The sequence below is a fragment of the Rana temporaria genome, chromosome 3 (assembly GCF_905171775.1).
Source record: "Rana temporaria chromosome 3, aRanTem1.1, whole genome shotgun sequence".
NCBI lineage: Eukaryota > Metazoa > Chordata > Amphibia > Anura > Ranidae > Rana > Rana temporaria.
The window spans coordinates 412,405,835-412,420,860 of NC_053491.1; the positions used below are offsets into that span (position 1 = coordinate 412,405,835).

Below are 15,026 nucleotides of genomic sequence, written 5' to 3' on the forward strand. Positions count from 1 at the left end.
CATTTTGTTCCCACAAATAGAGCTTTCTTTTGATGGTATTTGATCACCTCTGGTATTTTTATTTTCTGCAAAAAAATGTCCGAAAATTTAGAAAAAATAGTGTAGTAAAACATATGTTCCTAGGACACCCTGTATTAGCTCTGAAGCTGTGGTGGCAGTGCACTCTAAGTGCACCTGTAATGAGATCAATATGGAGGCTGCCATTGTTGACCTTTTTTGAAAATGCTAGTGCCCTGGCTATCTGAACAGCCTTCCCAGAAGAGTTGAAGCTGTCATAGCTTCAAAGGGTGGGCCAACTCAATATTGAACTATATGGACGAAGACTGGGATTCCATTAAAGTTCATGTGCTTATAAAGGCAGGTGTCCCAATACTTTTGACAATATAGTGTACATGTTGCAGGGGAAGTTGCAGCAAACTCAGATTTACAATTTGCGTATTCGCCTTGCATCAGTGATACAGAAAACAATATTCAAAGCCACTGGATAAGTAAGGCAACTTGCATTTTAGAAGAGGGCAGTATTAGTGACCTACATATTCTCCCATATATATCTCCCATATAATATACTCAGCTCACCCCCAACTTACTTACAGATCGGCGTGACACCACAATGTCTGGTTAAAGGCCAAGGAGTGCTAAGTATCTCAAATCTTGCAATACGAAGCTCGAGCAACCATTGCAGGAGCATTTTCTTATGAGGTTTGAGCTATCCACCATTCCTTGGGAACTCACCAGGCCCTCATCTAGGCATTACAACTACAAGGAAGCTGCGAGTAAGGTAAGTATATTAACATTTTTAACCACAGGATTTTTTGTTAGTTTTTTTTCCATTTTAGTGCAGCATTTTAGCATGGGGAGAGGGTTCTCTGTAAATAAGTGGACTTTGCATTTTAATGCAAGATCCACTTTAAGTGTGAATAGAATGTTAAACAGTAGTTTCACAAAACAATGTAAATGAGTTGCTGAGTGGAATCTGGTATATTAACCCCTCAGGGTATTCTAATTAAATCAGCAGGAGGCCCCCTGACCATCACCTCAATTGCCTTTACTTCAACTATATTTCTAATTAGAACAGAGGTGTCGCACCTCCACCCATCCATTATAATGAACAGTCATAAAACAAGGCTGTGACTTCCATGTTTTGTTGGGATGAGGACACACAATATAAACGCTATACAGTACGATGTGTAAAGATAGTCTTACCAAATTCACTGGCACACATATGTTCATAGAGAGAGTCGGCTTTTATCTCGCTGTCACACTGCGGGCAAACTTCTGATCCTGTTTAACACACAAACATATCAAAGATTTAATTATTTTTGTCATTATGCACGATAGTAACAACATTTTGCTTATCACTTTACAAAATAAAGGGAGACAGTACAGTTACATTGACATGAGCAGGAGAAACTGCGCTACAACATCCCTAATATCCATGGCTCCAAGTTACGGTTGTTCAGGCAAAACATCTTCTGCCTCCAATGCTATGTAGTTCACAGGAAAAAAACGCCACTACGATATATATCAGCACAAACGGATGTCCTCTATTGAAAAGCGGGGAGGACAGTCAATAAAAATGCCAACGTGTTTCGGCCGTCAGGCCTTAAAGTGGTTGTAAACTCAAAAAAAAAAAAAAAAAACCTGCAAGACAAAGGCATAAAGAGCTACTACGCATCGCATACTAGCTCATTTTGAAATATTTACCTTAGATTGAAGCTGTTGCAGCGGTCCCTGCACACCGCTCTGACCGGGGACATGTCTCCCGAAGTTATTTCCGGGTTCCCTGTGATTGGTCGGAGCTGCAATGTTGTCACTTCTATGCATGCGCACAGAAGCCACCAGTTGTGGCATGGCTCCAGTAGAATCGGCAGGAGCGGGCCGTTTCCTCACCAATGACGTCCACACATCCGGATACGGTCAATATCTCCTAAACTGTGCAAGTTTAGGAGATGTTCAAGGTACCTACAGTTTAGGAGATATTCACTGTATCCGGATGTGCCGACGTCATCGGCACATGCGCACTGAAACGGCCTGCTCCTGCCGATTCTATGGGTAAAAGTGATGTAACAGTGTTTACAGCCACTTTAATTATGGCTTATGATTAAGGCCTAGCGGCCGAAACATGTTTGCGCTTGTATCTGCTGTACTCCCCGTTAAAAAAAAAAATCCATTTGTGCTGATATATCAGAGTGTTGGCTTTTCCCCGTGGACTACAGTTATGCCGCATACACACGATCAGAAATTCTGACAAGAAAAGTCCGATGTGAGCTTTTGGATGGAAATTCCGACCATGTGTATGCTCCAACAGACTTTTGCTGTCGGAATTCCTGCCAAAAAAAGATTGATATCCGCTCGTCTGTATGCAATTAAGATGCGTAAAAAAAAACATGCATGATCAGAATCAAGCAGAAGAGCCGAACTACCTATTGAACTTCATTGATCTCGGCTCGTTGTACGTCTTGTACGTCACTGCGTTCTTGATGGTCGGAATTTCAGACAAGATTTGTGTGATCGTGTGTATACAACAAAAGTTTGAGCCAACATTCCGTCAGAAAAAAATCCACGGTTTTCTTGTCGGAATTTCCGATCATGTGTACGGGGCATCACATTACAATTCAATAGAACAGGATTAGGCAGGTCTTGCTCATGTGAGCTTACAATCTAAAAGTTCTCTGCATTAGATTTGTTTATACTCAGAAAGGTCAGCTAAGTAATACAATCTATAGAATTCAGTTTTTTTAAACTTGTTTTTTTTATTTATGACTTTATTATTTACGAACATATATGCTAAGCAGCAAATAATACATAAAAAATATCCAACCAAAGTTGTAGGAATGGGGGCTGCATCAGTCAAAGCTGGGATCAGGCCCTTTCTCCAGGCCGGCCCTGTGTGCCCATTACTGCCCTTTAGAAACTTAAAAAAAAAAAAGCTGTACTAATAAGATCCCCCATGGTAGAGCTAAAGATTATTAATGTCTCTGCAAATATCATGTGATCGAATCTGTCGCGTCACATGACCAATTGCAGGAGACACAGGGAGAATCCTTCTGGTGGCAGACATTGGTGGATATTCTTAAAAACACCTTTCAGCCCAATACAATCTGTGTTATTGTGAATGCTACTAAGAGGGAGCAATGAGGGGGGGGGGTTAAATATTTTTTTTAACAGTACCCTTTAAACCATTTAAATAATTTCTCTTTCATACTATCCAAGCCAATAAAATAGTAAAGCGTAAGTAAAATGCGGCTGGTTAAAAAAAAAACACCTGTAAGGCAATTGCATAATGTGCTAGTATGCATCGTATTCTAGCACATTATGAAATACTTGCCTTGGAACAAAGCCTTCCAGAGGCATGCTGTCACTGCTGAGAGGGCTGATATCTTCCCCCGGTCTTTCTTCCGCATTCGCGTCCTCCGTATATGTGATTGGCTGGAGCTGCGATGATGTCTGCTGCCTGCCCTACTGTTCTACATATTGCAGCCCTATAGGCTCCCCTACAAGTCCAAATAAAATGAGTTCATCTTTCATACATGTAGCACCCTCCTAGGTAGGTGCTAGAAGAGAGTATAGTTTTTAGTCTTTCTGCTTACCAGGAAGATGGTCGGTTAAACTTAGAGTGCTCTCTGCCTACCAGGGAGCAGGATCTATTGGTTAGGTCTGCTTATTGTACACAGGTGCAGTTCAGCTTGTTTTGACTGTCCCCCACTGGTCCAATAGGGAGGCATATTGGACAGTGGGAGGGGACCTGACAAGTGAGTGTACAGGCTTTGTTACAGTCCTGTCAAAGTGCTGCATTGCATATCAGTTTGCGTTCAATAGATGATCTATCATCAGCTTATTGAATAATTTCTATTAATCTTTGTTGCTGCTCCATATTTGAATACATGTAAAGTATATCTAAAGCCCCCAAAAAACTCGTAAATATTGGATAATGTAGAAAAGGGTCAAAGTGTATCTAAACTCAGGAACAAAAATGTAATACTGTACCTGTATATGGCAGCTTACTGGGCCTTATGGGGTGACTTCATTCGTTTTCTTTTTTTCTTTATTTTCACTTGTTTACCCTGTCAGTAACACACTTCCTATGAAGGAGCAGTGCTATTAAGCCAGCCATAGACGGTTCAAATCTTAGCTGGTTCAGCAGGAATCGGCCAGGATTCTAACCATTTTTGGACAGGCTGATTGTACCCAAGTTGATCGATTTTTTTTGTGCGATTTATGCCAGTGGCTATAGCCGCTAGCAATAATCACAGTGTGTTCTACCAGCAGCAAAACATGGCCTCCAAACTGTGCCTCTGGAATCAGATGAGGCCATTTGCTTGCCTTTTTTCAGCCCTTGGGACACTATTTCTCCAACTGACACCAATGATGGTGCATCATTCCTCCCACTGACACCATTGATGGGGCACCATTCCTCCCACTCATACTGACAATGAAGCACTATTCCGCCCACTTAAACCAATGTTGGGGCATGGTTTACTCCCACTGACACCAGGGCATTTCCTACCCCCACTGGCCACAGTTCGGCCCCTCTAAAGCCGGAAGGACAGTAAACTGGCCCTTTGTTTAGGAAGTTTGGAGACCCCTGCTCTAAAACAAGAAGTGTGTCAGAACTAAAAAAACACCTCCCCCTCGCCTCAGTACCAGAACATAGTGGGATGGTGTTTTGTAGTTCAAAGAAGCTACTTGGGAAGGCATGATAATGCTGGTTGAGATTTCAGTGCTTTAAAGAAAGAAAACAGAGGAAGTTAAAATCTTACAGGATTTCTGGTAGGATCAACGGGTATTTTTATAAAACATTTCAAACCTATACAGTAAAACACTTTCAATTATATATTTAACAAACCAAACATTTTTGGAATAGTTAATTGTTAGAGTTTATATACACTTTAAATTCCTTGTCAGTTTGTTTTATTTCTTTGCCATCTGTGTTCCATTCAAGGATTTTCCCTTCATTTCCCAATGATTTTTGCCTTACAAGGATGCAGAGCATCGCAGCCATACACTGCCATTGCAGTGTAGGGGGGCAGTAAGACCCATCCACATTTCTTCCACCCCCTAATCACAAGCGTAAACAAAGCAAACGCATTAGTGGTATGAGCTCAGGGCATGTGCTATGCACCAGATGGAATAATAAAAGTATATGGCAAAAGTGGATGTCAACTTTGAGATCTATCCCATTCTAGTACTACTACTTAGCTATAAACAGAAGCATCGCTAGGGGGTGGCTATTGAGGCTATAGCCCCGAATCTGGGGCCCATAGCTCTGAGTCTCTAGGGCAGGGGTCAGAACCCCGCCCACCACCGCTGAATGTGGTCAACCGGTCTGCGGACATTTTTACCAATATCCTCTTCATTGGACAGCGGCAAGTGGCCAGTATCCCAGGGCTTGATGGGGGCGGGAACCGCAGGAGTTAACTTTTTTTCATTAAACAGCGGGTGATTGGTTGCTGGGCAATCCTACCAACCAATCACCAGCCTGTTAATGTGAAAAGTTTACTTCAGTAATTCCCGCCCACATCCAGCCCTGTGATGCTGATCTCAGATGCTCTGCTTGCTGTACACATGTGTAAGGTAGGAGAGTTCTACCTACAGTGTGTGTTTGTGTGGTGGGATGCTGGGGACAGAGGACAGTACGGTGGGGTACAGGAGACAGGAGACACTATGGTGGGGTGCAGGGGACAGAGGACAGTACGGTGGGGTGCAGGGGACAGAAGACACTATGGTGGGGTGCAGGGGACAGAGGACAGTATGGTGGGGTGCAGGGGACAGAGGACAGTATGGTGGGCTGCAGGGGACAGAGGACACTATGGTGGGCTGCAGGGGACAGAGGACACTATGGTGGGGTGCGGGGGACAGAGGACACTACGGTGGGGTGCAGGGGACAGGAGGAGACACTATGGTGGGGTGCAGGGGACAGAGGACAGTATGGTGGGGTGCAGGGGACACAGGACACTATGGTGGGGTGCAGGGGACAGAGGACACTATGGTGGGGTACAGAGGACAGAGGACAGTACGGTGGGGTGCAGGGGACAGGAGGAGACACTATGGTGGGGTGCAGGGGACAGAGGACAGTATGGTGGGGTGCAGGGGACAGAGGACAGTATGGTGGGGTGCAGGGGACAGAGGACACTATAGTGGGGTGCAGGGGACAGAGGACACTATGGTGGGGTGCGGGGGATAGAGGACAGTACAGTGGGGTGCAGGGGACAGGAGGAGACACTATGGTGGGGTGCAGGGGACAGAGGACAGTATGGTGGGGTGCAGGGGACACAGGACACTATGGTGGGGTGCAGGGGACAGAGGACACTATGGTGGGGTACAGAGGACAGTAAGGTGGGGTGCAGGGGACAGGAGGAGACACTATGGTGGGGTGCAGGGGACAGAGGACAGTATGGTGGGGTGCAGGGGACACAGGACACTATGGTGGGGTGCAGGGGACAGAGGACACTATGGTGGGGTACAGGGGACAGAGGACAGTACGGTGGGGTGCAGGGGACAGGAGACACTATGGTGGGGTGCAGGGGACAGAGGACAGTATGGTGGGGTGCAGGGGACAGAGGACACTATGGTGGGGTGCAGGGGACAGAGGACACTATGGTGGGGTGCAGGGGACAGAGGACAGTATGGTGGGGTGCAGGGGACAGAGGACACTATGGTGGGGTGCAGGGGACAGAGGACACTATGGTGGGGTGCAGGGGACAGAGGACACTATGGTGGGGTGCAGGGGACAGAGGACAGTACGGTGGGGTGCAGCGGACAGAGGACACTATGGTGGGGTGCAGGGGACAGGAGACACTATGGTGGGGTGCAGGGGACAGAGGACACTATGGTGGGGTACAGGGGACAGGGGACATATACATGTGTATGTCCGACCAACCTTATGACTTTCTTTACTTCGCTGCTATAGGCTCTAGCCTCGGATCTTTTATAGACCTGGCAACACCCCTGGCTATAAATATCTGCATATTTTAACTTTGCCCACCTGATCACCCCCCACATCTACTACCCTCTGATCCACTTCACCCTCCCTTCTAGATTGTGAGCTCTAACGAGCAGGGCCCTCTGATCATTCCTGTATTAAATTGTATTGTAAGTATAATGTCTTCCCTGATGTTGTAAAGCGCTGCGTAAACTGTTGGCGCTATATAAATCCTGTATAATAATAATAATAATAATATAAAGTATCTCCTTCTCATACTTCATAAATCACCTCTGCAAATTGCTCACACAGCTCTACGTTAGCCCTTCACAACACACTTGATAAATCTTTTATAACTAAGTGTCAGAATTCAGACTCGGTCTCTGGATAAAGTGGTGTAAATAGTCACACTCCGGTTGACACGTTTGGCTAACGGGCTCCCTGTAACTCCTAGACTGTGATGTGTAAATGGAATCTCGGGCCTTCTTCCTGCTCTGTTTTGTAGTAGCTGACACTTATAAAACAGCTGTAATTCACAAGGAAAAAAATCTATTTGAACATATATAAGAAATTCAGCTTCACACTCTGTTTTTAAAGTCCTGCAGAGTGTTACCCAGAGACCTACATGTACAAAAAGACTGGCAGAAGATGACATACACCAGATACCTTCACTTTCTGACATCCTGGGGGATAATCTCCTGTATTGCAGGGGCAGTTGTATCTGACTCCTTTCTTCTCCACTTATCACGTCCTCAGGAAAGCAGATCCTACATATTTACTAGACTGCTGGCTGACAGACATGCCCCCAAGGCTATCAGATCATGACCAGATAGTTGACCACTCTCACATGTCTGTGACCACTTCAGCATGAATAGGAGGTCACTGCAAAATACCTGCACATACCTCTCAAACATGGCAAAGCCACATGTCTGCTCCATGAGGGTCCCCTATCCCCGGGTGCACCGTATTCAAATTCTAATCTACACCCAAGTCTACGTTCTGGCATGCCGCCACATAAATCCAACAATGCAATGTTCCCCAGCATCTATAGAAAGGCGTATCAGCTGCAGTGTGAAAGTTGAGGGGGCTTGTCACTCAACCTGGCTCCAAGTTGAACTATGTATATGGTGGCACACCTACATACAGGTGCCTCTGTAGTGCACAGGGCTGTTTTGTTTTGGCTTTATAATAGTGACAGGTCCACTTTATAGCAAATCAACAGCCATTTTTTTGGGAATATAGGGCCTGATCCTTAAAAGGGATACGCCGGCGTATCTACTGATACACCGTCGTATCCCTGTTTCTATCTTTGGAACTGATCCACAGAATCAGTTTCACATAGATAGGGAGAAGATCCGACATGTGTAAGGGACTTACACTGTCGGATCTTAGGATGCAGTACCGCAGCCGCCGCTGGGGGCATTTCTCGTCGAAATGCGACTTCGGGTATGCAAATTAGCACTTACGGAGATCCACAAAGCTTTTACGCTTCGTTTTTTTCTCCGTAAGTATTAGTTTGCCGTCGCAATATTAGGGCTGCTTTTACAAGGCCTAAACTGTTTAGACCTTGTAAAAGTAGACCCTTCTATCCCATGTCGCTTTTTTTTTTTTTTTTTTTTCGCCGCAACTCGTTTTTTTTTTTTTACGCCCATCGCGATTCTCAAAACCCGGCGCAACGTAAAACCGCGCAAAGCACGTCGGGAAAATGACGTCGGGAGCATGCGCAGTACGTCCGGCGCGGGAGCGCGCCTAATTTAAATGGGACTCGCCCCATTAAATTAGGAACGTCTTGCGCCGGCCGGATTTAAGTTACACCGCAGAAAATTTCTAGGTAAGTGCTTTGTGGATCGGGCACTTAGGTAGAAATTTTCCGGCGGTGTAACTTAAATGGCAAAAGTTAAGTTACGGCCGGTTTTTGTGGATCAGGCCCATACAGTATATAAGAATTCAAACAGTACAACTAAACTAATCTAATTGCATTACTATTTTCTTGTTTTACGTATAGTTTTTTAATATATACTGTATGTGACTTAGAGACTGCCATATTAAATAATTTAAGGATTTAAATAATACACTCTTAATGTTTTTTTTTCCTGTCGATAATTTTATCTCAGCAGTGATTTAGCAGACTACGATGACTAATATTCAGGTAGCCACCAAAGAGATTATCTACAAATATACTGTATATTTTCTTTCAGCCACAACCGAAATACCTCTGAAGAAGATCGTTATGGTCGAAACGTGTCAGATTTATTGTCTATATATGTGATGTTTATTGTATCTAGCTGTATAAATCATTTGTTGTGTACTGTAAATAATATGTGAATTTTTAATGTCCTTTGTAATGTTGCAACTCATATCCTATTTATACCCCCCAGTCCCTCTTTGATACATGTGAATAAATACTATTTTAACAAATTGCATCTAACTCGTCACTTTAGCTGCCTAAAAACCCCACTTGGGAAACGTTCTCTGTTGTATTATAACACTGTGCCTCAGCACACATATAAAAATGTGAAAATAAAAAATATATATTTTAAATAAGCTACAATAATAACTCTAAATGACAACTTATAGAAAATAGACTATTTTCCTTTAATAAGATTATATAGGTTGCTTTTACAGGCTGCTTCTATTGACAAAAATCTTCTCTTGACCTCCTCGTTGACATCAACGTCCTCATAAAGGTCAGTCCTTACAGCTTTACTCAAGCTTGAAATGTTACAAGTTAAATAAAAACCCTAATTGCTTCTAACGAGACCTTGTGACGCCCAGATGCCAGTCTTTAGTCACAGTGGTTGAGTGGTTAGCACTCTTCTGGACTGAATGGGACCTTGGCTTAATGCCCCAAAGAGCACACAACAATCAATGTTTGCCATTTGCATAGGCTTTCTCTAGAGCAGCTTTTTTTTAAAAAAATTTAACACGGAGGAACCCTTGAAGTGACTTTCAGATCCCAGGAAACTCCTGCTAATAATTGCTATAGCTCACTGTACATTAATGTGATGGTTAGTGGGAAGAATGCTCCTTACATTTGTGGCCATTGGGAAAAATCAGACCTCTTAGGCCGGTCAAAACCGATGAAAACGGACTGAAGGACCTTTTCATCGGACCAAACCAACCGTGTGTGGGCCCCATCGGTCAGTTATCCTTCGGTCAAAAAATGTAGAACTTGCTTTAAAATTGAACCGATGGACGCCTAACCCATAGGTCAAAACCGACGGTTAGTATGCAAAAGCATCGGTTAAAAATCCACGCATGCTCAGAATCAAGTCGACGCATGCTTGGAAGCATTGAACTTCGTTTTTTTCAGCACATCAATGTGTTTTACGTCACCGTGTTCTGACCCGATCGGTTATTTAACCTATGGTGTGTAGGCACATCAGACCATCAGTCAGCTTCAGCGGTTAACCGATGAGAACGGTCCTTAGGACCGTTCTCATCGGATGGACCGACCGTGTGTATGCGGCCTAACAGATAGCTAAGAAGAGTGTGCCTTATAATTGTGGCCATTGGGGAAGAATCCCTCTATTACAGATAGCTAAGAAGAGTGCGCCTTACATTTGTGGCCATTGGGAACAATCCCCCTCTTACAGATAGCTAAGAAGAGTGTGCCTTATAATTGTGGCCATTGGGGAAGAATCCCTCTATTACAGATAGCTAAGAAGAGTGTGCCTTACATTTGTGGCCATTGGGGAAGAATCCCTCTATTACAGATAGCTAAGAAGAGTGCGCCTTACATTTGTGGCCATTGGGAACAATCCCCCTCTTACAGATAGCTAAGAAGAATGCTCCTACATTTGTGGTCAGCGTAAAAAAAAGCAATTCTTATGCCATGTACACACGATCGGATTTTCCGTTGGAAAAACCTTGGATTCCGCTCGAGCTTGGCTTGCATACTTTCGACCGTCAAGAATGCGGTGACATACAACACTATGACGAGCCGAGAAAATTAAGTTCAATGCTTCCAAGCATGCGTCGAATTGTTTCCGAGCATGCGTCGGAATTTTGCGCATCGGAATTGCTACAGACGACCGGAAAATAGGATTTTTTTCAGGCGGAAAATTTGAGAACCAGCTCTCAATCTTCTGTTGGCGGAAATTCCGACAGCAAAAGTCCGATGGAGCATACACACGGTCGGAATTTCCGTTCAAAAGCTCACATCGGACTTTTGCTGTTGGAATTTCCGATCGTGTGTACATTACAGATAGACGGGAAGATCTTTGGTGTCGGTGGGTACTTAGCAGAAATTGCTTCTTGTTCAAGGAACCCCTAGGAACCCTAGTTGAGAAAGCCTGCTCTAGATGCTCCAATTTCCCCCACATTCAAAAGCATACTGATCAGTATAGTTTACTTTCTGATTTGGCTTTACTGATATGTAGGTAAGGATGATGTAAAAAGTGTATCAAAATCGTAAGTATTGTCCAATTTGCTCAGGAAAACCATGTTTGCAAACCCAAACAGCCAGGCTGGTCAAAGATACTGTGGTTACTATGGGTGCTTGGTCATTAATTTGATGTAGGCAATTTTTAGATGGAATAGAATCTTAGGCCCGGATTCACAGACAGCGGCGCACATTTATGCCGCCGTAGCGTATCTCCTGTACGCTACGCCAACGCAGCACAGAGAGGCAAGCACGGAATTCACAAAGCCAGTGCTCCCAAAACTGTGCTGGGTTTCTCAGGCGTAAGCCGGCATAGGTGGAAGTGGGCGTGAGCCATGCAAATCAGGCGTGACCCCATGCAAATGATGGGCCGAGCGCCAGAAAAGTACTTAAAAACTACCACATCGGAACAAATGCCTATGCTACGCCGGATCACTGTGTACGCCGTTAGCATAACCTACGCCCAGCCAGACCCACGTCCAACGTAAATTACGCCGTCTTGGGTTCCCTGGTGCAGCCTTTTGCATGGATGCTGCTGAGTTACACCTCCTTTATGGGGCATAACTTTACGCCGGACGTATGACTTTACGCGCACTGCGTCGGGCGCACGTACGATCGTGAATCGCCGTATCTCCCTCATTTGCATATTTGAATAGAAAATCAATGTGAGTGCCAAATGCATCTAGCGTAAATATGGGCCCACTCTACGCCGGCATAGGCAAGTTACGTCGGTGGGATGAAGCCTGTTTTTAGGCGTATCTTAGTTTGTGGGTCAGGCGCATAGATACGACGACACATTTTTGCACTTACGCGCCGTATCTGGAGATACGTCGCGCAAGTGCTTTGTGAATCCGGGCCTTAATGTGCAAAGCCCACCTTAAGTGCATCTTAAACAAAGAAAAATAATGTAATATACTGCACCTTACTGGACCTAGGATGTGTTTTATAGGATGTGGTTTTCCTTTTCAGGATAAGTACTTTTCTGCAAGTACAGAAAAATACCTTTTCATCCTGACATAAATCTTGGGAGTCAATTTAACGTCTTGTGTACCAAACTTGCTTGAAGTGATTTTTACATTAAAATACTGCCACTATATACTTTTTGGATGATCTGTATACCATGGTTACATGGTAAACTGTACAGTTTCTTCAGTGCTGAAAGTTCAGGAAGGAGGAGATATTCACTGCAGCCTGCATACACGCCCACATATGTGATGTCAATATCATGTGAACTGGCTATCTCTGAGAACAAGAAACTGTTCTCTCCAACAAAAAAAAACACAACTGAGCATGTGCAGGTCGGCTACTCTGCCTGTGTTAGCTGACCTTCCCCAGATAGACAGTGCAGGAGGGGGAGGATCTATGCATACATGATAAAACAGCCTTTTTACACAATGCAGAGGATTAACCCCTTAAGTTCTACAGTGAGCATGTTATGCTGCATATACAGACTGATTTTACTGTTGTGGGTTTTGTAACACTTTAACCACTTGCTGTGCCGCCTGAAAAACTCCTCAGTGTGAAAGGGGCCTTACAGAGGGGGTCTTTTGCTATGATTATTGCTCTCACTCCAATGATGGTGGCGATACCACACATGTGTGGTTTGAACACCATTTACATATGCGGGCACGACTTACGTATGCGTTCTCTTCTGCACGCGAGCACAGTGGGACTGGGCACTTTACTTGCTTTTATTACTTATTTTACTTCTTATTTAATTTTTTTACATTTGGATCACTTTTATTCCTATTACAAGGAATTTAAACATCCCTTGTAATAGAAAATAAGCATGACAGGACCTCTTTAATGTGAGATCTGGGGTCAAAAAGACCTCAGCTCACACATTTACACTTAAAGCGGAGTTCCGCCCTTAAAAAAATCTTTCCAAAATCTAAAAAAAAAAAAAGAAAAAAATTTAATTCTTTTACTTACCCTAAATAGCTGTTGCTATGCGGAAGTGCCGAATCTGCCTCTTCATTCACCACGGTCGATTCTCTTCCTCCTCCTACACTCTGTTTCTTCTTGTGAATGGGGTGCGCTGCATTCTGGGAACTGTGTGTACCTCAGAAAGCAGCCGACCCATTCACAAAGCGCCGCGCTGCTCGCTCATGCGCAGTAGAAAACGGGCAGTGAAGCCGCAACGGCTTCACTGCATGTTTCCCTTACTATGGATGGCTGCGCCTGGAGCTGCCAGGATCAAGGATTGGCCTCATCGGGGGCGACATCGCTGGCGACTAGGACGGGTAAGTGTCATTAATAAAAGTCAGCAGCTACAGTGTTAGTAGCTGCTGACTTTTTATTTTTATTTTTTTTGACCGACCGGAGCTCCGCATTAAATGCAAAAAAAAAAAAAATGTATTTTTTTTTCAGTAAAGCAGCAGCTGGTTCCGGTTCTCATCGGCTCACTGATAGGCTGAGCTGGGTGCTGGTCCAGGGATCTGGGTGGATCCCAATTATATGGTTGTGTTCTTTCCACAGGTTGGACCGACTCTGTGACATCAAACGGCTGTGTGCTGAAAAGGGGTCACAGGACTGCACTCCTGTGATCCACAGGAGAAGTACAGCCAAACAAGCTTTGGCTGTACTTCTTTAAAGTAAAAAAAAAAGAAAAGAAAATGTAATTGCATTCATCACGACTAACATCTGGTAAGCTGAATATATATATATATATATATTATTTGTGTGTATATATATATATATATATATACACACAAATATATCGCAAATATATATGTGTGTGTGAGTTATTGTATAGAGATCAGTGGTCATCAACCCTGTCCTCAGGGCGCATTAACAGGCCAGGTTTTATGTATTACCTTGGGGAGATGCAGACTAGAATACTGCAATCACTGAGCAGCAAATGATATCACCTGTGATGTATTTCAGTTATCTTGCCAACCTGGCCTGTTAGTGAGCCCTGAGGACAGGGTTGATGACCACTGGTATAGATCATGCCTTTATTCGTTTATTTCATTAGTAAATCCTTTTTAGCAAACATTCTAATTTGGATGCATGCATTAAAGGTTCAAGAATAAGAGATGCTCAACTATTTTGTAAGCTCCCTATTCATGAAAACTTTGATAACTCCATCAGGAACAATCATTCCATAGAATAGCACAGATGGTATTGGATTACCTCTCCCTAATGAAATGGTCAGTGTTCATCTGTTTGTGATGGTTTTAGGTTCATTCATGGTCAAATTTCTGCATGATCGCATTGGAATCATTTGGATAAGACAATTCATGCCTGTGTGAATTAACGAATCTGGCCAATTTTCCAAGCTCTGTATTTGCCATTGTTTTGAAAAAGATTTTTCTTATAACAAAAGCACAGCCAAAGGACTCAAGTAGGTTCCTGATCCAAAGCTTGCACACCACTAGTCCAGTAAAGCCTCGTACACACAATCGGATATCTGATGGAATCTAGTCCGATGGATTTTTTCGTCGGATATCCGATGAAGCTCACTTTCATCAGTCTTGCCTACACACCATCAGTCAAAAATCCGACCGTGCCAAAACTCGGTGACGTAAAACACTACGACGTGCTGAAAAAAAATGAAGTTCAATGCTTCCGAGCATGCGTCGACTTGATTCTGAGCATGCGTGGATTTTTGACCGATGGACTTCCACACAGACGATCGTTTTTTTCTATCGGTTTTTTATCCATAGGATAAATTGAAAACATGTTCTATTTTTTTTTTACCGATGGAAAACAAACCGA

General features: G+C 43.8%; 1 protein-coding gene across 1 annotated transcript in view; it reads right to left on the reverse strand.

Annotated features, from left to right (window-relative positions):
* The window catches only part of SFRP1 (secreted frizzled related protein 1), a 57,620-nt gene that overhangs the window by 5,668 nt on the left and 36,926 nt on the right, over window positions 1–15,026 (reverse strand). The window contains 1 exon segment of the mRNA XM_040341696.1: window positions 1,204–1,281. Coding sequence (XP_040197630.1) covers window positions 1,204–1,281 — 78 coding nt within the window.